At 43.8% G+C, this 27,000-nt stretch overlaps 1 protein-coding gene across 3 annotated transcripts in view; it reads right to left on the bottom strand.

The window, feature by feature from the left end:
- atf2 (activating transcription factor 2) overlaps positions 1 to 27,000 on the bottom strand; it is a 194,520-nt gene that overhangs the window by 128,206 nt on the left and 39,314 nt on the right. For 2 of the 3 annotated variants that reach the window (XM_078552057.1, XM_078552059.1), the window contains exons 2-3: positions 4,085 to 4,154; positions 2,691 to 2,787 (exon numbers count right to left, since the gene is read on the bottom strand). In XM_078552057.1, coding sequence (XP_078408183.1) covers positions 2,691 to 2,787; positions 4,085 to 4,132 — 145 coding nt within the window. In that variant the 5' untranslated portion in view covers positions 4,133 to 4,154. Of the gene's footprint in view, positions 1 to 2,690; positions 2,788 to 4,084; positions 4,155 to 21,512; positions 21,820 to 27,000 lie in introns of those variants that run through there. The other variant, XM_078552058.1, reaches the window with a different exon arrangement.

Genomic DNA, 27,000 nt, shown 5'->3' with positions numbered 1-27,000 from the left:
TTGCACCACCTAACAAAGGCCCCCAAAAACAAAAAGTAGCCCCAAAAATCAAAAGGCTGCCCTTGAGAAAATGAAACTAGGCAGTTTTCTTTTTCCAAATGAGCCCTCAAAAAATTTTTTGAGCCTTGATTCAGCTGCACCATTATATCTTAGTCCAAGTGACTGCAATGAGAAAACTAGCGTAAATCCAGGAGCTTCTTGATTGCCATTAGGGCAAGACCCGAGATAATCAATTTTACATGGTTTCAGCAACGGTATTGACACAATATTGACAAGAATTATTTCCTGGGACTTTTGTGCTGAAAAACAAAATCAATGCCATAGGCATGCCAAGGAAATTCTGGGCCATTGTTACAAGATAGTGTCCTTCACAACATAGCAACACTTGACTACACTTCTTCACATTCTACTTCCTTTTTTTTGTTCATTCACGGGGGTTTAGGCTTCGTTGGCTGGGCCAGCATTTATTGCCCATCCCTAGTTGCACTTGAGAAGGTGGTGGTGAGCTGTCTTCTTGAACCGCTGCAGTCCATGTGGTGTAGTGCTGTTAGGGAGCGAGTTCCAGAATTTTGACCCACCAGCAGTGAAGGAACAGTGATATATTTCCAAGTCAAGATGGTGAGTGACTTGGAGAGGAACTTCCAGTTGGTGGTGTTCCCATCTATCTGCTGCCCTAGTCCTTCTAGATGGTAGTGGTTGTGGGTTTGGAAGGTGCTGTCTAAGGAGCCTTGGTGAATTTCTGCAGTGCATCTTGTAGATGGTACACACTGCTGCTACTGTGCGTCGGCGGTGGAGCAATGAATGTTTGTGGATGTGCTGCCAATCAAGCAGGCTGCTTTGTCCTGGACGGTGTCCAGATTCTTGAGTGTTGTAGGAGCTGCACTCATCCATGCAAGTGGGGAGTATTCAATCACACTCCTGACTTGTGCCTTGTGGGTGGTGGACAGGCTTTGGAGAGTCAGAAGGTGAGTTAATCATCGCAGGATTCCTAGCTTCTGACCTACTCTTGTAGCCACAGTATTTATATGGCTAGTCCAGTTCAGTTTCTGGTCAATAATAACCCTCAGGATGTTGATAGTGGAGGATTCCATGATGGTAATGCCATTGAACATCAAGAGGTGATGGTTAGATTCTCTCTTGTTGGAGATGGTCATTGCCTGGCACTTGTGTGGCACAAATGTTTCTTGCCACTTGTCAGCCCAAGCCTGGATATTGTCCATGTCATGCAGCATTTGGACATGGACTGCTGCAGGAACCTATTCTCCCAGTTTCTCCACCTCTGTCGCATCTGTTCAGGTGATGCAAGCTTCCATATTAGCTCTTTCGATACGCCTTTCATTTTCTTCAACTGAAGAATTCCCCCACTGTGATTGACAAGGCCCTCCACCCTGTCTGATCTATTTCTCAAATTTCTGCTCTCACCCTTCCCCTCCCTTCCAAAATCATAGTGGGGTTCTCCTCATTCTCACCTCCCATCCCACCAGTCTCGGTATTCAATGCCATTTCTGCCACCACCAAACACATTTCCCTGCCCTCCACTTTCAGCCTTCATGGCACCCTAGTTTACTCCTCGGTCACCCCTCACACCCCCTCCCTTTCCTGCAGTACCATTCCATATAAGTGCAGGAGATGCAACTTCTGTCTTTCACTTCCTCTCTTCTCACCATCCAATGCCCTTGACACTCCTTCCAAGTGAAACAGCAATTTACTTGTACTTCCCTCAATTTAGTAAACTGTATACACTGCTTAAGATATGGTCTTCCCTACACCGAGGAGACCAAATGCAGGCCAAATGCAAATAGTGACCACTTTGCAGAACAGCTTCGTTCAGTCCGCAAACATGACCCTGAGATTCCCATTCCTAGTTATTTCAATTCTCCACCTTGCTCCCACTCTGACCTTTCTGTCCTTGGTCTGCTACGGTGTTCTAATGAAGCTCAAAGCAAGATCAAGGAGCAGCACCTCATCTGTCGACTCAGCACTACAGCCTTCTGAACTCAGCATTGAGTTCAACAATTTTAAATCATAACCTCTGCCCCAACCTTGTTTTGTGTGTTTTTTTTGGTTTAGTTTTTCTCTTGTTTCTTTCTTAATCCCTTTTACTTTGCATTCAGACAGTTGCGAGCCAGCCATTCACACCTCATCTAGATACATCTTTTGTTTCTTTACTTTATCCATTATCACTCTCTTTGGCATTTGAACCATAACACTTTTTTGCCATTTATTCTCTCCTGTCCTCCACCCTGTAACATAGCTTCCCTTTTGTTTTTCTTCACCCCTCCCCCTTTTACTTGCTCAAAGCTGTTACATTTCTAATTTTCCTCAGTTCTGAAGAAAGCTCATGGACCTGAAATACTAACTCGGTTTTTCTTTCCACTGATGCTGCCCGAACTGCTGAGTAATTGCAGCATTTTCTGTTATTATAATAGCAACACCTGGTAGTTTTTTTATGTTCTATATACTTAACCAATTTTAGTTAACATATTAATGTCGGTGCAGAAAAAAACATGCATAATTAAACTAAGCCCAGTACATTATTAGCAAAATAGGCTTTTCCATATAGATCTAAGTCATTAAAACTTTTTTGTACTTTAAATAAGGCTTCTTTTTCAAAATATGTATTCAATCAATATTCCATTACCTTTTTGAGTTTGGATTATAGGGCATAGAGATAAGAAATAGATACTAACCAGCCACTATGACACTGTCATTACGTGCTGGACCAAACTTTAATGTCATCTCATGTTTGTGCTTGTGAACAGCCAAGTGATCCTCATTCGTGAAGCGCTGCAACAACAGTTCAATTTATTTAGATTGTAATCAACAAATATTAACATTAATAGGCTGTATTAATAATTTTATATAAGTAAAACATTGCAGATCTTTCTTTCATATTTTTCCTTCAAAACTGCACAGGATAAAGGAAAAATCAATAATTTTGATACAAGAAAATAACGCTCAAGTTTTCAAAACTGGGCAAGCATGGTGTTCCTATTTTCTACACCAGTCATGCTATGACATCTCTGAGCAGGTCTACCAATTAAAAAGAATTACATTTATATAGCACCTTTCAGGATCACCAGAAATCTCACAGCACTTTAAAGCCCATTAAGTACTTTTTGAAGTATAGACATCGTTGCAATGTAGGAAATGAAGCAGCCAATTTGTGCACAGCCATCTTCCACAAACACAAGTTAGTGACCAGATATTAATTGAGTGATAAATATCAGTCAGGACACAGCAAGCTTCCACAAGCACATAATGTTGATCAGATAATCTGCCTTTGTGGTATTGATTAAGTGATAAATATTAGCCAGGACACCGACAATAACTCCCTGATTCTTCCATGAAATGCTGCCATGGGATTATTTAGGTTCACATGAGAGACAGACCTTGGTTTAACATCTCATCTGAAAGACAGCAGCTCCAACAGTGCAGTACTCCCTCAGTGCTATACTGGAGTGTCAGCCCAGATTGTAGTGCAAACTTTCTGGATTTGGACTTGGATTCACAACTTTCTGACTCAGAGGCAAAAATGCTACCAACTGAGCTATGACTGACACAGTTAAAGCACCAATTAGTTCAGAATTATAGGTAGTTTGTGGAATGGAATTTAGTTCGTTAGAAGCTGGATAACACAAAAATTACTTCCCCAGTACTTTTACAATCATCCGACGGCAAAGCTTTCCATCCCAGCTGTTTTGAGTTGCACTCAAAACTAGGTCTTAAACATGGAAAAGCAGTATTTTAACTTTGTATAACCTAGTTCTAACTTATTAAGTGTAAACCTTTTTGCTATAAAACATAAGGGTAGAAATCAGAAGGCTAAGTGCCAGTACATGCAAGTGTCGTAGGTTAGGCTGTAACATGAAAGCTGCAATTCTCCAGGCTCTCAAACATATTAAACAAGGTTCTGCACCAAAAGGAAAACAACATTTTTGTCCTGTACTATCCTACTTAATATAGTACAATGCACAAGAGTAAATCACACTGCAAAACCACTTTTACATTTTGCAAGTTCATGCACGCACTTAAATATACAATTGCACACTAAAAGGGAATTGAAGAAAAAGTGTTATATTACCTGGCCGCATCCAGGAGCGGTACAAACAAAAGGTTTGTCATCACTCATGTTCAGTAGATCCTCGCTTCACCTGCATCAACAATTAAATGCATAATTTAAAAAAAATCCAAGGAAAACATCTCGATCTAATTGCTGCCAAATTATGGACATGTTCACGCTGCTGATTCAGACGGAATGGGAAATAAATCAAAGCTGCAGAAGGGCCTTACAGCTTACAAAGTGAGATCTTCATTCCATCAATCCATGCTAGATTTGAAACTAGCAATTCACGAGTTAAAATGCAATATTTTAACCCAATGTGTTGCTCAAATCCACACCCTCAAATTGTTTTTATCATAACTATTAATTTTAGCCTAACATTTAATTCCACAAACTGGCATCCGTTGAGGAAAAAGTGTTCATTATTCATGGGTACCTGTTTTCCTGACTGATTTAGGTATGAATGAGTAGCTAGTTCAGCTCGTAGAGTTATTCAAGCTTTGAATGGAAGGTTGCGTCGTCAAAATAGATAAATACAGGGACAGACAAACTAAGATAATGGAATAGAGTCCTTACTGGTAGTGGAATGGTAGGAAGCATAATCAAGGTAGCTGTGGAAGTCACTGGGTCAACAGCCTATCTCCAGAAATGGAGACATTGAAGCCAAGGGAGGGAAAGGAAGAGTGCGTCGGAGACAAACAATTTGAGGGTGAGGTAAGAGTGGAAATTTGAAGCAAACTGATCAAATTTCCAGTTCGTGGTGAGAGCAGGAAACAGCACTGATTCAGTCATCAAAATGCACTGGAAAAAGAGATGAGGCAGAGGCCCTGATTCAGTCTGGAACAAAGAATGTTCCACATATCTCATGAAAATGCAGGCATAGCTAGAATCCATACAGATTCCCCTAGGAACACCTTTTGGTGGAGTTAAAAGAGAAATTGCTCAAAGTGAGAACAAGTTCAATCATTGAAGAGGATAGGGACTGTCTAGGTCTCCGTTTGAGGAAGAAATAGGTTCCCCTCAACTGTCCTGACGGAGGATGGAGGTGTACAGAAAATGGACATCCATAGCAAACATGAAACAGTTAGGGTTGGGAAACTGGAAACTGTTAAAGTAGTGGGGAGTGTCGGTAGAGTAGTGATGTAGGGGGGAAGAGACTGGACATAGAAGAACAAATAGAGTTGAGATGAAAAGAAATCAGTTCTATAGAGCAAGAACAGGCTGAAAATATGGGCCTACAAGGGCAGTTCTATTTGTAGATCTTGCGAAGAAGGTAGAAGCAGGCTGTGTGGGATTGGGGAGCAATGAAAATGAAGGTGTGGATGGATAATCTCCAGATGAGATGAGATCAGTGATAGTCTTGGAAACAATGGCTTGATATTTGTTGATGTGGTCATGGTCTGGGGAAGGTAGGACAGGATGTCACAGAGTTGCCGTTCACCCTCAGCTAGGTAGAGGCCCAGCCGATAACCTAACAACAAAAGTACCATTCTTGTCAACGGGTTTGATGACAACATTAAGGATGGATCTGAAAGAACAGATTACTGCAAGGTCAGAGTCAGTATGAGTGAAGGGGGTGGAGAAATTGAGATGGTGGACGTCCATGCCAGCAGTTCTCAATGAAAAGGCATGGAAGGAGGTCAAAAGGACGGGTCCAAGTGGAATGAGAATTCTGAAGACAGCAGAAAGGGTCTGCTATGCAGGCGAGGATACTTGGCCAAAGAAGTGGAAGCGGAGAGAAAAGTAACAGATAATGAGTATCATATTGAACCCAAAATCCACTGAAGTGGAGGTGCAAGCAGATCAAGTTGAGGCCTTTGTTCAGAACTGATCTTCTTGGGGTCAGAAAAGGAAGTTCAGAGGGGGTACTGAAAACACAGTAAGGGGTGAGATTAGAAGAAATTAGGTCAGAGGAAAATGAAGCAGAAGAATCTGGAAGGGCATTGGCACCCAAGAGATGTTGAAGTTTGCAATCCTTAACAACTGAAAGGAAGAAAAATGTTTTTTTCTTAACATACCAGATGAGGCAAAGGATGAAATGGAACTATGGACCAAGGATGTACTGAGATAAGTCAAGTTGGGGCTATTGAAGAGAGATGTGCCTGCATGTGCCTGCTCATGATATTCCACACTATGGAACACAACAGCTAAGGTTGCTGCAGATAATGCTTTCACATTTCAGAACTCTAAATTGTGCTACATAACTGGCCAAGATACATTGTTTGCAAATGCAGCATTCAAAGAGACAACAGACGCACTAGCAGTGAAACATTGGCCAGAATTTTACCCTCAAGGTGCGCCCAAGGTTGGCGTAGCCATAAGCAGATGTAAAACCTGCTCCAGACCGAGATCATGCTGTAAACGCGATCTTACGCTAGGTGGCCAATTAAGGTCCGCCCAGCGTGAAATGCGACTGCCCGATGCGTTTGCCATGCATGGGGGCATGAACGTCTCGAGCTCCAGGTCCAACGGGGACCTGTCGGGGTGCTCAAAAATGGAAGAGCTCCCGGAAGGCTGCCAGGAGTTGTTGGGGAGGCTGAGGGAGCTGTCTGGAAGCTGTTCAAGAAGTGTCCTGGTGCGCAGTTATGGCCTCAGTACCTAGAGGTAATGGAAGGCAGGAGGGCAAGCTGGGTGAGCACTCTGCCCCCCGTTTCTCAGATGAGCGCCTGGGAGTGCTGGTGGAAGAGGTCAGTGCCAGGTGGCATATCTTAATGCCCAGGGTGACAAGAGAAGGCTGCCCCACCTGACCAAGAAGGCCTAGACAGAGGTCACCACCCTGGTCAGCTGGCACAACGTGGTGCACCGCATGTGGCTTCAGTAAAGCAAAAGATTCAATGATCTGCTGCAGTCAGCAAGGGTAAGTGCAGAAATGGCATGGACCTGTGAGGAGAACTTTAGTCGAGTGCCCACTTATCGGAACGTTCAAGGGTCTAAGAGTGTGAATGCCAACTGGCATTTAAGCCTGCCCTGCCAAGACTGGGATGTCAGCACGACTGACCTCAGTGCATTGCAGGATGAGATCTGCCACAGTAACATGACCCGCCTATTGCCTGGGTGGGGGGGGGCTGGTGGTGGTAGTGGCTGGGGTTCAGGAAAGGGCCTTCAGGGAGACGGAGCAATAAGAGGCTACTTTTCCCTGTCAGGAAAAGAGGAATCATAACGCCACGGAGCACCGCAGAACAGGTGGAGGATTGCCAAATCTGTGCTTCCTCACTAAGCATGAGAGTGAGACACTGGAACTTGAATGCCACCGGCCAGCTCGCTCCTCCGGTCCTGGTGAGATGGAGGTCTCGGATGAAGCTAAGAGTGCAGGTGACAGATGGGTGTGAGGTGGGTACTGGAAACATAACGGGCTCCTCTCATCAGAAACTGAACTGTCATAGCCAAAGAGCCCATTGAAGCTCCAATGCAGGTGGCACCATGCAGCAGGTCTCCACGGTTCCTCAGCCAGCCTAGCATGCATAGTGACTATGATGATTGAATGTACTGATCTTTTGCCTTCCTCCCGCAGATGCACCATCCGCAGGAGCTGCCAGCGACCTTGAGGACTCCCCATTGAGCTCTGAGGAAAACAGCACACCTGCACCAGCGTCACACCATCTCTCTGAACCAGGCACTACATCGGTGGACATTAGGTATTCGGCTTGAGGGTAACGCACAGTGGTGAGGGCATATCACGCTTGCATGAGGAGCTGGCAGAGGCAGAGAGGTCCCGGGGAGCCGACAGTGGGAGCACAACTGAAGACCAGGACCATGCTGCGTCTGAGGCAGATGACAAGCCTCTGGAATCGTCCATCAGGCGGCAGATGCTGGATGTCCAGCAGAATGCGCGGGGAGGACAGGCAGAGAACCATGAGGGTCTTCATGCCATGGCCTCTATCATGGAGGAGTCCATGAGGAGCATATGTTCTGCCATGACCCTCCTTCCATTGAGAGAGTGATGACTCTCGTGGAGAAGCAGCTTCAGGAGCAGGCTCAGGGGTTCCTAGGGTTGCTCTCAGGCCTGCAAGCTCTCACACAGGTAGTGACCTCAGGAGGTTAATGCCAGTGTGAAAGGTGAATGAGGCATCTAGTCTCCCTGTTAGGTCCCTGTCCTTCAATGGTGAGCAGGGAGGTGCAAACGCACCTCACGTTGGCAGACGAGCTGCCTGTCATCTATGTGGGCTTCCCTCAGGGTGCTCTGAACGAGGGCACCAGCTCCTCACCCCTCTGCCAGTGGCCGCTGCATCTGATGATGCCACGATGACAAAGGAGTGCCCAGCCCTGGTGCTGGATGCACCCTCCCAGGTGGAGCCTACTCAGGCTCCAGCAGCCCGAGGACAACCACCAAGGTCATCAGGGCCACCAGGACAGCAGAGCTGGCTGCTTCCAACGCCACTGTCAGCGAGGGGGCAGAGGCACCAAGTCACAGCACCTCCGGATGTAAGTTGAAGGCACCTTGAGCACAGCAGGGGTGTGTCACAGGTGACATATTTTGCGTTTTTTTTTTAACTCTTGTGTTAGGGATGGACACTTTGTTTGTTCTTTGTTCGTTCTTGTGAAGTACCATAAACATTTATTTGACTTAAATGGGCTGAGTTGGCTGGATGGTATGAATAGGTGACAGGTGCAGCACCAGCTTGTAAAAGTATGGCGTTGTATGGTGCTGGCGTAATGTGTTGGGTTCTCATTTATTGATTGTTAACAAAGGAGATAGTGCCATTGGCTTAACGAGGCATCAATGCCTTGGATGCCTAGAAGAAGGTTTGCTGCATCAAAGAATCCCTGGTGTTCCTGCCTCCATGAAGGTTCCTGTCCTCTGCCTCGAGGTCCTCAACCTGCGCCTCCCCAGGCTCTTTCTCTTAACTACGACTTGAGTCATCTTCCATGGCCTGTGGAGTAGCCTCGCTTTCCTCAGCCTCCAGTGGGTCCCCCCTTGCCAGAGCCAGGTTGTGCGAGGCGCAGCACGAGATGACTATGAGGAAGACATGCTCTGGAGGATACTGCAATGCTCCCCCTGACCGGTCCAGTTATCTGAAGCACATCTTCAGCAGCCTGATGGTCCTCTCCACCACTGCCCATATTGGAAGCATGAGTCCTGTTGTACTTCTCCTTGGCCTCAGTTCTTAGGTAACGGAGCGGGGTCATCAGTCACCTCTTCAAGGGTTAGCCCTTGTCACCCAGGAGCCACGAACAGCCTTGGCACCTGCGAGTGCGCAAGATGTAAGCATCGTGTGAGGTCCCAGGGTAACGGGCACAAACTTGGAGAATCTGTGTCCTGCGGTCACAGACAATCTGAACAATCATTGAATGGAAACCCTTTCTGTTGATGAAAGCTCCAGGCTCACCTGCTGGCGGCTTGATGGCCACGTGAGTGTAATCTGTTACACCCTGGATACAGGGGAACCCAGCCATTGCAGCGAAGCCTTGTGCTCTCTCCACCTGCCTCGCCTCATCTGTCTGGAAGTAGATGAATGTGCGGACGTGCCTAAACATGGCATCAGTCACGAGCTTGACACAACTGTGTGCAGCTGATTAAGAAACACTGCACAGATCTTCCACTGAGCCCTGAAAAGAACTGATGGCATAGAAGTTGAGGGCCACTGTGACCATCAAAGTCACTGACATGGGGTGTCCGCCTACGCACTTGGAGGTGATTTCCAGACTATCATGCGACATATTGCTGTCACTGTGTCCCTGAGAGGCAGAGCCTCCTGTGGCACTGAACCTCAGACATCTGGAGGTAGTTGGAGCGCTGCCTGAACACCCTAGATGCTGGGTAGTAGCGTCTTCAGTGTGCCCTCCCGCCTTGGCCTCCCTGCTTGCCCTGCACCAACTGAGCCCCTGCCTCTCCTCTTAAAGGACTGTCCCTGGGACGCTGCCTGCGCCCACCTGGCCTCCTCTCCCTCCTGCCCCTCTCTTCCTCTTCAGAGGAGGTTCCACCAGCAGAATACACTATTCCCATTAGAAGGATGCAGAGGAGCAATGCCTTGAAAATGAAGGAGCACTGGGCTGCAATAATCAGAGGAACCTTCCAGGGAAAATGAGGACCTGAGATGCTGAAATGCAGGCTTGACAATCAAACGAGATGCCAAGAAACTCTGAGACAACTCTGTACTCACACAGCAAAGGACTGGCAATGAGAGAGAAAGTGCTGTTGCTCCGGGGGCCTTTTGTCCTGCCCGTGGATGAGGAAACAATAAAAACATGAATTTCGCCCACCCATTTTGCCCGCGCGACGAGCTAAAAATCACACTGGCAACTTAAAATCGTGGTCAATTGGCCCTAGAGCTTAGGGCTTAGGCAATTGAAATAGCAACCACCAATGGTGGAGCAATTAAAATCGGGGATAAAAAGGGCCCAGCATTAGATGAGCGCAGATATCTTGAAGGGTTGTGGAGCTGGAGAAGATTCCAGAGATAGGGAGTGCGAAGCCACAGAGTGATTTGAAAACAAAGATAAGAATTTTTAAATTATCATGAATGCTGAGCTATACAAGACAATTATGGTTTAAAAGGTTCTTTTTAACTTAAGGGGAAACAGAACATTCGGTAAAGGGGAATGGTGAAGTAATGATAAACAGATAAACACCTTAGCTCAGAGGCATGCTCAATTGATCCGATTGGCAAGGGGAGAGAAACTCAAACAGAAATCCATTGAGAATGGAGTGTGAGTTTCATTAGCTTTTCACACTATCTCACAGTAAAAGGACAGCTGCTGCTTGAGATGCAGAGGCAAGGAAGCTGCTGCTGTATGGAAGCAGGTGGACTGTTTTTTGTGCTATAGACCAAGTAGGATGTTGGGGAGAGTTTGTTTGCTGTTCAAAAGACAGGGAACAAATGGGGCTCTTGAAGACTTAAAGAACAGAAAGTCATCAAGGTGTCCTTGCAGTTGGGAATTGTATCTGGGAAAACTCAGTCTGAGTGGAACAATTGTTGAAGAACACAAAGGGCAGAATTTTCTGCCTGTCGGACGGACGGGCCCGACCCAATCTCCGACGGGTGGGGAGCCGACCCCCGCCAGAGAAGCGGGCCGCACGGCCATTTTACGTGGGTGGGCCAATTAAGGCCCGCCCAGTGTGACATCTGGTGGGAAGCACTATGCGCTTCCTGTGCGGGCGGGGAGGGGGGGATTCCCCAAAAGCGAGAGCATGCTCTTTCGCGCATGGGCACGAAAGAGCGCACATCTCCCTGAGACTAAGTGCTGCCTCAGGGAGGTCACTTCCACTTTGAAAAAGATTAAAAATAGAAAAAGTTCCCTCACATGTCCCCCTCATGTGACAATGTCACATGAGATGGGACATGTTCATAATTTACATTATAACTTTATTAAAATTTTTAAAACCTTGCATGAAACCTCATCCCACCGGTGGATGAGGTTTCATGTTTTTTCTATTTGCCACCGGGGCTCCTGGCCTGCCCGCCAACCTTAAGGTTGGACGGGCAGGTCGTTTAATTGTTTAAACGATGCTGTCAATGGCCTCAATTGGCCATTGACAGGTCGGCGGGCCCGCAGCTGATTTTGCTGCCCCCCCCCCCAACCTTTCATGAAAATTTAAATGGAGCGGGATGACGTTGGGGGGTTCCGCCCGACGTCATCCCGCGTCGGTGAACGGGTCCCGCCCCCTGCTCGCCAACGGCAAAGTTCTGCCCAAAGTTTCGATCTGATGTGGAGGGGAGAAGTGAACCTCAGCTGGTGAGTTGGGAGTGATTGTGGAACTGTCCCTGTAATGTTACATATCAGCCAGAAGCATGGCATTGCGTAAAAGTGTTTCATAAGACATATTTCAATGTGTTAGTGAATGCAAAACTTGCCTTTTTCTTTAATTTGGTGTATTAGATGCCTGTTTGATCTCTGTTGATTTTAGACTGTTTGTTGCAGCAAAAGCCTTAAAAAGTGAAATCTTGCCCTTCGGTTTATTTCCATTGGTCGTTTGGGAAATTCATTTCTTTTTAAAAGTTATTGGTCTCTGCAGGAACCGAAACAAAATTGAGATGTTGCTTGACCACAAAGGCAATGTAGATTGATGAGTACAGGGGTGATAGATCAGAACTGCACATCACACCAGCAGAGATGATATAATGGCATTTATCTTCTCAACTTGAAACAGGTGTTACGAACCCTTTTGTTAGAATCATATCTCTTTAAACAGGAGTTTTCTTTTTAACATGTGAAAGGACATTGCAGTATTGGGACATTTGGGGGTGGCCCGAGAACTGCGTTTTAAAAAGGGTCATAGGTTCACCTTGGGCAGGATTTTAAGTCCCACTGGTGGGCGCACCTGACCTGGTTGGTCGTAAAATAGCACGCGATGATGTCAGGTGAGCGTCCTGAAGTAATCGTGCACTCACACGATAGTTCTGTCGGCGGGCGTGCACGAGTGTCAGCAGTGTGCCTGCCAACAATTAAGAGGCCTATTAAGGCCATTAATCAATCAACCTTACGGTTGCCGGGTGGGCAAATCAGTCAGGCAGCCTTTGGATCTTTTAGGAAACCTCATCCACGAGCGGGATGAAGTTTCCAACATTAAAAAAATATATATTTTGACAGCATTTTTACTATGTACTTGTTCATGTGAGTGAGTCTTATGTGGGGACATGTTTTTCACATTCTCAAAATCTTTATTCTTGATTTTACAATTCTTCAGCTCCCTGAGGCAGCTCCCTGCCTTCAGGGAGCTTTCAGTGCGTGCTCCCCCACGCATGCACAGACTTTTGGGCTCACACTCCACCCACCCCCACCCCAGCAGTGCTGAGCTTCTCAGCACGCCTTTCACACTGGCTGGGCGCTAATTCACCAGCCAGCATGAAAACGCAGTTTGGGGATGATTGCGGGTGCGGGCCGTTTCCCAGCAGCCCCTGGGTCTGCCCACCATGCCCACCAACCCAAAAATCCTGCCCTTTGGAACTGTCAACAAGCAGGCCTCTTCCAAGAAATTACCTTAGCTGTACGGTACTTGAGAAGGAGTTGTTTGTTAGTTTTGAACTGCAAAGCACACTAATTTGTGAAGCTGGAAGACAAAAAGGCAACCACATGGAGAGGCAAACCTTAAGTTTGAACCTGTGGTTTTGCTTTCAGTCTTGTTGGGGAAAGGCTGAGAACAGAAGACTGCCCTGACTAGCTCACCCCCCTCTGCTTTGGGAAACCATGTTTGGTTCTCGACCTGTAGCCAGATAATCCTCATCTGAGTGTATTTTGTCTGCATAATTTGGGACTTGCTATCTGAGACAGGAAGAATCAGTCTAGCTATACTCTCCTCCACACTGAAGCATCGTTGGTGAACTTCCCGAAATCTATTAGGCCTAGCAGCACATCTTCACCTGAGGGAACTTCAGACCGACAGCATTGAACTCCGTGAACTTTAATTTTTCCTTCTTTCTAAGAGAGTTTTTTTTCCATCTGCCCAACTCTGCAGAGACTACCTGTGTGTCTTTTGTTTGTCTGTGTCTGTGTGTGTGCTGGGGAAGTTTAAAAGGGTTAGTTCATTACACTTCAAGATTACAATCGGGTGTCAAACAGTTCTTGAAATTTAGTTAAAAGGAGATTTGTTTTATAATAAATTAATCGTTCTGAGTTTTTTTTAAAGAACCCTGGTCAGAGTCTCTTTCTTTCTGAGTACTACGAGTATAGGTTAACAATTGACCATTTTGTGAGAAAATTATGCATTTAAACTAATGGTACAGCCTGCAGAGTTGTGGGGCTTGAGAATTCATGCACTCCTCCCATCGTGGTCATAACACTTTGCATATGTAAGTAATGGGCCTAACATTCTTTTGAGACCCCCTTTCCAAGATTGCTTTGCCCTGAGGCAGCTAGCACCAGCAATGACTGAACTCATGGAAACTAAGATTCAAGATTTTCTGCTAGCCCCAATCAAGAAGTTAATTAACATGCTTGAATGTGAAGCCAGGCAGAACAGGAATGCTCCTACCAATCCCACACTAAAGGAACTACTTGCCACCACTTCTCCAATCCACCTTCATTCTTGATCCCCGATGTTTGATGTGGTCCCTGGACCCATTGAACCGAGGGTCACGGCGACACAAGCAGCAACTGTTGTTGCACTGCTTGTTCCCGGCGGGCTCTGATGCCGCACCAGCGCCGTTATAGTGAGGCCTGAGGACAATATGCAGCGAACCTTGTTTCTTACTGTTCAAACACAGAGAAAATTACTGCATCTTTCACACGCTCAAAGATAGTGCAGTCAAATTTCTGAGCCAGCCTTTACAACAACAACTCTATTTTCATTTGGGAGGCTGACAGCTAACGAAATAACCTGGAGAAAAACTTTCAAAGAAAACTTGGCAGTGGCAATTTAACCGATTATAATACATTTAGGTTTAAGGGAAAACAAAAGTAAATAATGAATTCAATGCAAACACATAGGTCCCCCCCTCCCTTTCAGCATTCCGAAGGGCACATTCCCCTCACGATACCCTGATCCACTCCTCAGTTACCCTTAACACCCCTCCCCTCCCCATGCCACCTTCCCAATCCAGTGTAGGAAATGCATCACTGCCCTTTACCCCAACCACCCCCCCCCCCCCACCCCCTTCTCATCACTCGAGGCCCCAAATACTTCCGGGTGCAACATTGATTTACCTGCACTTCTTATTTACCATCTCCTTTTGTTTTGCACAATCATTCCTTTTGTCATTTAATCTTTCCTGTCCACCACTCTATCAAAAACCCTCTCTTTTGTTCTGTCCCACTTTTGCTGCCTCTGTAGTTGCTTAAAACTTGTTGCATATCTATCTTTTCCAGTTCTGATGAAAGATCATCAACTTGAAATGTTAGCTCTGTTTCTTTCTCCATGGATGCTGCCAGATCTGGAGAGTACTTCCAGCATTCTCTGTTTTTACTTCATGTATCCTGCTTTCACAGTATTTTGCTTTTGTAATTTCTACTCATTTGGAAAATAATTTGAGTTCTATCAAAGTGGGTTTCCAAGTTCTTGATCACCCAAATTGTGGGTTCTGTCAGCCACTCTTTTTCAGTTGCAAAATGTCTTCATCAGAGTTGGCTTGCAAATGTCAAAAAACAAATTTTCATGTGTGTCTTATTATTGACCCACAGCTGCTGCTGGATCCGATCTGACAAATCAATTTTATTAAAATTGTAAAATGTAAGGTGATGTATGTAGGTTTACCTTCAACATCAATAGATTCTTGTGGCAACCTGGAGACTGCGATTGCTATCAAAGGTGCTGCCATAATGGCATAATCGCTAATAATTTTACTATACTATCATACCAGTATGAGAAACTGTCCAGCATTCAATACAGTCTTAAGTGGGGGAAATTTGGGGTTTTTGACTATCTAACCACAGCAGGATTTTGGTGTAATTTATATTTAATATCTGCTTCGAGTTGAACTCACATACAAAGGTAAACCTACCATTAGTTATCTTCTAGCTCTAATTCACAGTCCACTTCAATCTGAGACAACAGATCAAATTCATTGAAAAATTCAAGTGAACATCCACACCTATAATGCCAGGATGGCCTAATCATTTGAAGATAGCAGTACATAGTTACCATTTGGATGTTGGTAGCTGGTCTAATTCGTGGCACAGTTGGCCACTCCACAAAGTTGTAAAGATGAGTGACAATCAAAGGTCAGGCTTGGTTTTTCAGCCAGGAAACAAAGGACAAGGAAATACATAATCTGAGATATTTTGGGACTGTTGGTAAAAAGGTCAGATCTAGAGAGAAAATGACCTCTAATTTAAATTCTTGGAATTCTCTGGTCAGGAAAGTCATCTCATCAGTTAATGGGGACAGCTTTGTTACTTTGTATGTTACAAGAAGTGTTATAGAAATAAATTGAACTGAGTCAGGATTCACTATAAATGTTATTCTATTATTTCACTTTTGTTTTGTAAAAGAAAATAGCTTGATTAAATTAGATATATGTTTGGCCTATTTTCCCTAAAGTGTAACTAGTCTATCCTTCAAATGATTGGAGAGGTGCACTTGTCAGCACATGCAACAATATAGCACACAATAATGAATGGCTTCTTACAGCCCTCCTAAAATCATGCTATCAGATGACTCTGCGTAGTCAGTAACAATAAATTTTGGATAATAATGGGTGCAAAACAAGAGGATATCTACTGCAGGCCCCCCCCCCCTTTTTTTCTTCCAATAATTTATATAGATTTTTCTTTTCCCACCTATTTCCATTATTTTTAAATGTATTTCCATCCATTGTTTTATCTCTACCTTTTAGCCTTTTTCGATTCTTTCACCCCACTAGGGCTATCTGTACCTTGCTTGTCCTGCTTTCTACCCTTAATTAGCACATTCCTCAGATAATATCACCATCTTCAACACCTCTTTGTCCTTTTGTCTGTGACATCTTTTGGTTACCTCCACCTATCACTGGCCCTCTATCCATCTCTACCCACCCCCCACCCCACCCCAACCCTTGAACCAGCTTATATTTCACCTCTTTTCTATTTTTACTTAGTTCTGTTGAAGGGTCATTCAGACTCGAAGCGTTAACTGCCAGACCTGCTGAGTTTTTCCAGGTATTTTTGTTTTTGTTTTGGATTTCCAGCATCCGCAGTTTTTTGCTTTTATCTATGTGTTTACAGCTGTTACTTTTACAAGATGCCTTGAGGAGAAACAATTCATTCCAAGAGCGTTGATTTGTTTTTCAAGAATTGGGATTTTTTTCTTTTTAGTAGGGTTTTATTTTCTGCAGATAGGAGACCACCTGTTGCCAATTCTTCAGGTGGTGAAGAATCATGGATGACAACAAAACAGTTTTGACCAGATATGCTGTGCAAGAGACGTAAATCAGACCAGCAGGCAAATTATATGTAAGTTGCTGGAACACAGCAGGAGCATCACACAATACAAAATTATTGTACCTGTAACAGAAACAGTCCTCAACTGGAGAAAATACTACTGACAAGATGTACAGTATTTGTAAATATCCAGAATCTACGGCCATAATTTTACTTTGGGGACAGGCCGGGAGGTGGGAAGGCAGACAAAATGACATGGGAAGGTATCGAGTAACATACCCGACACCATCCTGCTGCCATACCATTTTGCCAGCAGCAGGAAAGGTGGCAGATGGCCCACCTGCCCGGAGCCCAATTGAGCCACTTAAGTGGCTAATTAAGGGGCTCTTCCTGCCTTTGCAGGCATTTTATTGAGGGGAAGGTGCCATCTTGTGGGAAGTAAACCCTAGCTGCCTCCCAGCAGGCTCTGTGGGAGGGGGGAGGAGGGGGGTGGGGGCAGGTGTTGGAGGTAGGCCTCTTTTCAGGCACTCTTTTGCTCATGGAGGGGCACCCCAACAGCAATGGCCACCCATGGCATCAGCGCTGCCTGCCCCCAGCAACCACAGCACACCTTGGGGGGGCCTGCCTGACTGGCACCCAGAGCCTCCTGATCCCACTAACCTTACTTTGAGGGTGCAGGTCCATGGATACCTCTTCTTTGTCTTCTAAATGCAACCCCAGCAGTGGCACTGCTGAATCTACTTATCTGCTGGCTCTAAAATGCAGCCCCAGTCCCACCCCCGCTTTTGGCCCTGGTGGTAAGACTCCTGCAGCCTCAGAAAAAATCCAGCCTAGATCTCTTGTGCTAATTACTTGCTATTTAACAGGAAGTCTAAATACTCCTCCAGTCAGGATTTTATGTCTTTGGCTTTAGAAGTCACCTCTTTCAATTTCGGTAATCAATGCAGAATCATTCATGTCTCAATGGCTTTGAGACTATGGCCACAGAAATGCCCAGGGATCTTAGATTGACTCAATAATATCTTAATAATTCTGTTGTTTCACTCTGCCAAATTTGAGTGGCAGTTTTTTATTGATCCCCACCACCTGAGAAACCCTAAAGGGTATTTGTTGCTCTTTCATGTTGGTAGTTTCCCTGGCTACAATTAAATTTCCCCCCTTGGCGGAAAAATATTGAAGTTGTATTGCAAGGCAGGCAGTTATAGATTATGCATTTCGGGACACCACAGCCAAAACATTTTAGTTGCTGGACCTTTGCCGGAAACACCGACATTCCCTGGAACGTTCCCATGTCTGGGTCGCAAATCTACTACATACTATGTGTGTTTGTAATGCCAGCAGGTACAGCTGTCAATCTACTGTGCACTTCAGTATTATGGGAAATCTTCTCAAAATTACTGAGTTGAGATACTGAACTGGGTACTATACAGCAGATAAATGGAGCAGACCACGGCTTTCTACCTAGCGTTTCTTCTGATAAAAAGTCATCACTGCCTGGAGGTATGAATGCTTACTTAAACAATTTGAAGAGTTCCTCCAATGTCCTACTTTCACTTTGCAAACTGTGTACCACTGATCATATTCCCCTCTGAGCTAATAGGGAATTTGAGAAATCATCCAGCTATCAGTCTTCTTATATTTTCCTTCTATGTTAACATTAGATTCAGATAGTTGCAAGGAGACTGCTCAACTGTTGTTCAACACAATGGGTTTCTTATCCAGTCCTATACTTAGATCAGGGCAGAGAAGAGATTATTGCAGTGGCAACTGTCATTTCTAACAATGGGCTGGAACCGGCAAGTGTGTCCAACATACGGGATCCTTGGCTTTATAAAAGATGAATAGGGTACAAAAGCAAGGAAGTTATGGTAAACCATTATAAAACACTGGTTAGGTCTCAGCTGGAGTATTGTGTTCAATTCTGGACACCACACTTGAGGAAGGATATTGAGGCCTTGGAGAGTGTGCAGCAGAGTGTTACTAGAATGGTTCAAGAGTGACGGTTTGCAGTTATGTGGATAGAGTGGAAAAACTGAGGTTGTGCTCCTTAGAGCAGAGAATGTTACGAGGAAATTTGATAGAGGTGTTCAAACTATGTGGAGCAAATAAGGAGAACTGTTTCCAGTGGAAGAAGGGTCGGTAACAGAGGACACAGATTTAAGGTACTTGGCAAAAGAACCAGAGGCGACCTGAGCAAAAAAATGACACCGTGAGTTGTTATGGTTTAACTATACTGCTTCAAAGGATGCTGGAAGCACATTAGATATTAACTTTCAAAAAGGAATTGGATAAGAACCTGAGTGGAAATTTTTTTACAGGCTATGGAAAAAGAGCAGTGGAGTGGGACTAATTAGATAGCTCTTTCAAAGAGCCAGCATAGGCAGGATGGGCCAAATGATCTTCTTCTATGCTGTACCATTCTATGAAGCTATGGTTCCCAGTATCAGTACCCAGGAGCCCTGTCTGTTGGTTGCATTTCATTTTAGTGTACCTGTCATAGAACAGCCCCTAGCTGCCTGACAGTGATTTAATTTCCTTTTCTTCAGCTCCATGGCCATGTTCCAAACTTCTCCCAGCTACTCCTCAAAACAATTTATATCCCCTTTCTGCCATTACAATTACTAGGTATGAGAGTAAAATGTAAAAATTAGATTTCTGCACAAGGCTTAACTTTACATAAAGTTTAAACAATCAGTAAAGTTATTCCAGTGGTACGCAGCAGCATTGATGAAACCACTCTAACAATCACAACTAAATTTTAAATCCAAACAAGATTCAAAACAACTTGATGGGGTCCATTTTCTTAGTTATGACTCTGGATAGCTTGTTACTGAATGTATTACGTTTTTGAACACACTATGCCTTAACTTTTATGTCTGATTAACAATCACTTTTCAACCTGTGGTGGCACATTTCCAAAAAACACAATTAAGGCAAGGTTTTACAAATTTGACAGAATTTATCCTTTAAACAGTGGGAAAAATTCTATCCTCCATATCAAATGCACAAAACCATCACCATGAAGTGATTTAGCAATCTGGACAGAGATAAAAATAAGAAAGCAGCTCAGTCAGCCCTGTAAAGTTCTCTTCACTTATATCTGGGAACTGGCGCCTAAGTTAGGAGAGCTATCCCATAGACTAGTCAAGCAACAATCTGACAGCTATATTCACAGAATCATACCTACCCAGCAATGTCCCAAATACCTCAATTGCCACCTCTGCATATGTCCTGTTCCACTATCCGGACAGACCCATCAGAGAGCAAGAAGAGTTTGGCAGAGCACAGTGGTTTAGTTAGGTGGGAGTGGCCCTGGGAATCCTCAATATGAAGTTTCATGCCTTCAGGTCAAACATGACAAGGAAACCTTCTGCTGATTATCAACTACCACCCCCCCCCACCCCCACCATCAACTGATGAATTAAAACCTTTCTGTGTTGAGCATTAGTGTGAGAAAACATTGCAAGTAACAAGAGCACAGAATATCATCTGGTTGGGGGACTCCAATGGTGCTGAACAATTAAGCATCTAAAGGGAGGAGGTGGCTCCATGAACATCCACATCCTCAACCATGGCAGAGCCCAGCTCAAGTGCAAAAGACATGGCTGATGTATTTGTGACCATTTTCACCCTGAAGTACCAAGTAGATGATCCTTCTCAGCCTCCTCCTGAAATCCCCACCAAAGATGCCAATCTTCAGCCATTTCAATTCACTCCACATGAAATTAAGAAATGGCTGAATGCATGAAACCCAGCAAATTTTACAGTACCCAATAACTTCACAGCTTTAATTCTGAAGGTCTGTGCTCCAACCCAGCCAATTATCATCCCACTCCCAATTATCAGCAAAATTCATGGGAGGCGTTGTCAACGGTGCTGTAAGGCAGCACTTACTCACTAATAACCTGTTTACCAATGCTCGGTTTGGAGGTCTGAAAGGAGCATTTGGCTCTGGATCTCATTAAAGACTTGGTCCATACATCGACAGAAGGGTTGAATATCAGAGCCAAGAGTGACTACTCTTGACACCAAGGCAGCATTTGACTGAATGGTCTCCACTTGCTTGGTTGGGTACCAATGCAACAATGCTCAAGAAACACAACCATCCAGGAAAATTCAGTTCGTTTGATCGACCTCATGCCTTATTCTAAATGACCATCCTTCTAACACTCGATTAGCACGGCTGCGGTGTGTACTATCTATAGGATGCAATGCAAGACACTAGGGTTTTTTTGGCAGTGCATCCCAAAACTGTGACCTCTAAAGGTATTGTGGGAGCACCTTCACCACATGTATTGCAGTGATTCAAGACGGCTGCCCACCACCACCCTCTCAGGGCCACTAAATGTGGCCAATAAATGCTGATCTTGCCGAAGCCTATATCCCAAGAATGAATAAGAGAAAGGATTTTACATGACCAAAGTCACCCATCCCTTGATTCCAATAGAGAATATAATTGCCTCTCCTCTTAAGGAATTCTTAAATCCAACTCACCAAGACAAAAATGGTGGGTTCTCTCTCCTGAGTGACTAAAGATATTATTGGTGGGGCGCCAGCTTGAAAGTCCTCATAAGCATTGGATAAAATATCTTTAAATTCATCCATACAAAGCTCCAATGCAATTGTGGATATAGAAAAGTATATTTAGTAATAACTATCAAGGATGATACAAATCAGCATCTGCCACAGCATTTAGCTTTTTGGCTCTGTCACTCACTTGTTGTCTTTCACTCTCTCTAGGATCTTCTTTATTTTATTTTATCTGTCCAAGTTTTCTTTGGCTTTCCCCAGGGATGGGAGGAGCCACAACACACAGCCTAGCTCCGCAGGATACAAGGCAGCTATTCTGGCCATCGTTTCTGTGCCGGCTCATTGCTACAACAATCCAAAACAAATCCCACTGCTTAGTTCTCTCTCCATAGCCTTGTATCTTCCTCTGCTTCAAATACTTATCCAATTTTCCTCTGAAAAATGCAATGGCCTTTGTTTCAAGTACTTTCTGTGGCAAAGCATTCCATGTTCCAACAACTCTGTGTGAAGAAATTTCTCCTGGTTATAATAGCTACTGATGGTTATTTGTACAAAATTTTAAAAACTTAAAATTTAGATTGAAAATAGTACCTCTAAAACAGGGATTAAGAACAAACATGAGGAGCTGATTTGGTCAATGGAAATTTTAAGTAGATAAAGAATATAAATTTAGAACTTAATGATAGTAAAAATAGAAACACAGGAAGTGACATTGATGTGCGGTTTCTGGAGGATGTGGGAGTTGCGTAGCAGACATTAATTTGGACAGCCTGTCTGAAACTACTTGACGCCAAGATCTCAGAAGCTTTTGTGGCAAGACTTTCATAGGGTAGTTACCTTGCAGAGAGCTGGCAATGATGGAAGAAACAGTGGTCACTACCCACAGATCAAGGAAAGTGAAGAGAACCTTCAACACCTCTTTGTCCTTTTGTCTGTGACATCTTTTGGTTATCTCCACCTATCACTGGCCCTCTATCCAGCACTACTTGTCCCACCCCCCCTTAAACCAGCTTATATTTCACCTCTGTTCTATTTTTACTTAGTTCTGTTGAAGGGTCATTCGGACTCGAAACATTAACTGTGTTCCTCTCTGCAGATGCTGCCAGACCTGCTGAGTTTTTCCAGGTATTTTTGTTTTTGTAAAGTGAAGAGGTACATGCTAGAGCAGGAATGCTGGAATTTTAACCTTTATTGCAAGGGGTTGGAATATTAAAGTAGGAAAGTCTTGCTACAGCTGTACAGGGCATTGGTGAGATCTCACCTAGAGTACTCGTATAATTTTGGATTCCCTGCTTAAGGAGGGATATACTTGCATTGGAGGCAGTTCAGAGAAGTTTCATTAGGTTGATTCCTGGGATGACAGGGGAAAGGTTGAACAGGTTGGTGCTACACTTACTGGAGTTTAGAAGGATGAGAGGTGATCTTATTGAAACATATAAGATTCTGAAAGGGCTGGACAGGGTAGATGCTGAGGGAATGTTTCTCTTCATGGGGGAATCTAGAACTAGGGGATACAGTTTCATAATAAGGGATCTCCCATTTAAGACAAAGATGTGCAGAAAGTTCTTCTCTCAGAGGGTCACTAACCATTGGAATTCTCTACCCCACAGAGAAGTGGACGCTGGGTCATTGAATATATATAAGGCTGAGTAGATTAATTTTTGACCTACAAGGGAGTTAAGGGTTATGGGGTCAGGCAGGAAAGTGGGGTTAAGGCCACAATCAAATGACCATGATTTTATTGAATGGCAGAGCAGGTTCAAAGGGCCAAATGGCCTACTTCTGTTCCTATGTCTTATATTCTTAAGTTCCAACACACAGAATAAATTATCCTCTCCAATAAGTTTAAAGCACTGGCTACATATGCAGAGGATAAGGACTTTAGGTCGGATTATTAAGTGGCTAACAACAGAACCAAAAATATAAGATGGCGCGGGGCTTGAAGTGAGATATTAGCAATTCAGTTATAAATGCAGCAGAAATAGAAGACTCAATAGTTAGAGAAATGGGCACCAGCAGTCTAGGCTGTGAGTGCTGAATGCTATGTTGCCTCTCATGTGCTGGCTATGGGGCATTTCAGAAAGACTGAAAAACTTTATAGAAAAAGAAAAAAGAACTTGCATTTATACAGAAAGTTTTATGACCTCAGTGCATCCCAAATGTCTCACAGCCAATTAAATATTTTCAAGTACAGTCACTGTAAAATCTCCTAAAATCCACTGAAATATTTCAGATCTTTCCTTTCCTGTATTGCGGACTTCCGCATTGACCACAACTCTCCCTTCCCATCCAGTTCACCTAATAGCCATGATTTTATTAGGTGACAGCCTTGCTTCATTGGTAGCGCCCCAGCTTCTGAATCAGAATATTATGGCTTCAAACCTCACTCAAAAGACTTCAGCACATAACCTAGGCTGACTCTTCAGTGCAGTACTGAGGGAGTGCTGTGATGTGAGGCTTTTCGATGTAGCATTAAACAGAGGCCTTGTCTTCCCTCTCAGATGAATGCAAAAGATCCTAAAGCACCATTCAAAATCCTGACTAATATTTATCTCTCAACCAACATCACTAAAACAGATTATCTGGTCACTTATTTCATTGTTTCCTGTGGGAACTTCCTGTTCAAAAATTGGCTCACGCGTATACACATTAAAGTGGCTACATGTCATTCATTATTAACTGTCTTGAGATATTCAGAGAAGATGAAAGGCACTATTTAAATGCAAGTTTTTCATTGTATGGTTTCATGAAAATTGTCATTTGCTTTCAATTATTATTACATATTCCTTTACTTATGAGCTCAATTTGTCTTAGCTTACAAAATGTGTACCAAGGTGGTTTGTGAGGTTTACCAGGGTGGATATAGGTGCTGGATGGTAAGCATACCGAAGTAGGGGAGACCTGGGCTTTGGTGATACTGAATGCAGTGCTCCTGAGTTTGGCAATAAAAAAAAGAGTCAGAACATGGAAACAGGCTATTTACCCAAACCAGTCTGCACTAGCATTAACCCTTCACCCAAACAGATAGCTTTATTACATCTACCCACCAAATGTTAGTTTAGTGGTAGAGTAGACTGTTTTTTATTCATTTGTGGGATGTGAGCATTGCTGGGAAGGCAAGCATTTATTGCCCATCACTTATTACCCTTGAGAAGGTAGTGGCGAGCTTCTTGAAACTCTGCATTCTATAACACGTAGATACATCCAGAGTGCTGTTAGGGAGTTCCAGCATTCGACCCAGTGACAGGGAAGGAGTGGCAACATAGTTCCAATTCAGGATAGTGTATGACTTGGAGGGGAATTTGGAGGTGGTGTTCCTAGCCTTTGCTGCCCTGCTCCTTCTAGGTTGCAGAGATTGCAGGTTTGGAAAGTGCTGTTGAAGAATCCTTGATGGGCTGTTGAAGCGCATCTTGCAGATCATAAGCAATAGAAATAGGGGTAGTAGTCTATTCGGCCCATTGAGTCTGCTCCGCCATTCAATAAGATCATGGCTAATTGATTGTGGCCTTAACTCCACTTTCCTGCCTGACTGACCCCATAACCTTTCACTCCCTTGTCAATCAAAAATCTGTCTAACTCATCTTGAATATATATATTAGCCAGCTTCCACTGCTCTCAGCGGAAGAGAATTCCAAAGACTAACGAACATATGAAGGGGTTCCCTCAGAACTTTGTCATAAATGGGTAACCCCTTATTTTTAAACTGTGCCACCTATTTCTAGATTTCCCCACAAGAGAAAACATGCTCTCAGCTTCTACCCTGTCAAGCCCCCTCAGAATCTTATGTTTCAATAAAATCGCCTCATTCTTCTAACTCCGATGAGTATAAGCCCAACCTGCTCAACCTTTCCTCATAAGACAACCCCTTCATTCCAGGAATCAGCCTAATGAACCTTTACTGAACTGTTTCCAATGCAAGTATATGCTTCCTTAAGTAAAGAGACTAAAACTGTACACAGTACTCCAGGTGTGGTCCCACCAGTGCTCTCTATGGTTGTAGCAAGACTTTCCTACTTTTACACTCCATCCCCCTTGCACTAAAGGCCAATATTTCATTTGTCTTCCTAAATACTTGCTGTACCTTCATGCTAGCTTTGAGTCATGTACAAAGATACCCCAATACCTCTGCACTGCAGCATTCTGCAATCTCTCTCCATTTAAATAACATTCTGCTGTTCTATTCTTCCTATCAAACTGGAGCACCTCACATTATATCCAGCTGTCAAATTTTTGCCCACTCACTTAACCTATCTTTATATCCCTTTGCATGCTCTTTGTATTCTCCTCACAACTTGCTTTCGTACCTATTTTTGTATCGTCAGCAAACTTGGTCTCTTCGTCCGAATTATTAATATAGATAGTAAATAGTTAAGGCCCCAGCACTGATACCTGTGGCACTCCACTAACTACAGTTTGCCAATTTGAAAATAAACCATTTATCCTGACTTTCTGTCTCATGTTATTTAGCCAATCCTCTATCCATGCTAATATATCACCCTAAAAACCATGGGCTCTTATCTTGTGCAGTAACCTTTTATGTGGCATGATATTGAAGCCCTGATGGAAATCCAAATACATTATATCTGCTGGTTCCCCTTTATCCACCCTGCTTGTTACATCCTCAAAGAACTCTAATAAATTTGTAAAACATGATTTCCCTGTCACAAAACCATGCTGACTCTATCTGATTTTCTAAATGTTCTGCTACTACCTCGTGAATAATGGATTCTAGCATTTTCCCAATGACAGATGTTAGACTATATATTAGAGAGTCAGAGCTGACAGTCAGAGCAGAGGTTTAAAAAAAGGGGAAGCTAAGAGCAGATATTTGAAAAGAATAGGCGCTGAGAGCTGAGATTTAAAAAGAGTGGGAGCTGAGTAGCCAGAGCATAGATTTAAAAAGAAGGGAGCTAAGAGTCAGAGATTTAAAAAGAGAGGAAACTGAGAGCAGATTTGAAAAGATTAGGTGCTGCGAGCTGAGATTTAAAAAGGGTGGGAGTTGAGTAGCCAGAGCATAGATTTAAAAAGAGGGGGAGCTAAAAGCAGAGGTTTAAAAAGAGTGGGGGGGGGGTCAAGGGTGTCACTGAGCGGCTGCAGCCCACTTGGAGAGAAAGCAGGATCTCACAGTTAGTGGCCTCCAGATTACTCCTGCTACCACGGGCTAGTGAGTATAAAAATAAGAGGATAAAATAGATGAATGTGTGACTGGGGAGATGGTGCAGGAGGGAGGCTTTCGGGTGCCCCGGACACTGGGGCCGATTCTGGGAGCGATGGGGCAAGTACAGGATGGAAGGGTTAAGAGCATGAGCTGAGAACAGAGATTTAAAAAGAGCAGGAGTGGAGAGCAGAGATTCAAAAAGAGCGAGAGCACAGAATCAGAGTGGAGTGTGATCAGGAGTGAAGAGATGTAAATTAATCACCTATAAAGTAATACTAGATTGATTGATTCATTAATTAGTACAAATACTGAAAACTGAAGCCAATTTTAAATTTATCCTTTAATTACAATCAGTGCTCATCAGATCTAGGGGATAAAGTTAAAATTCAATAACAAGGATTAGCTGCACTAAAGAGTGAATTTTTCAGTAAATTACAATCTAAGACTTTTAGAGGATAAAAGTGAAGTAAAACATTTTAGTTAACCTCCCAATAAAGTAAATAAATCTGCTTAAGAA

This window comes from Cetorhinus maximus, chromosome 11 (assembly GCF_964194155.1).
Source record: "Cetorhinus maximus chromosome 11, sCetMax3.hap1.1, whole genome shotgun sequence".
In the NCBI taxonomy this organism is placed as follows: domain Eukaryota; kingdom Metazoa; phylum Chordata; class Chondrichthyes; order Lamniformes; family Cetorhinidae; genus Cetorhinus; species Cetorhinus maximus.
The sequence above is the reverse complement of the archived record's forward strand: the minus strand, read 5'-3'. Positions and strand labels throughout refer to the sequence as shown.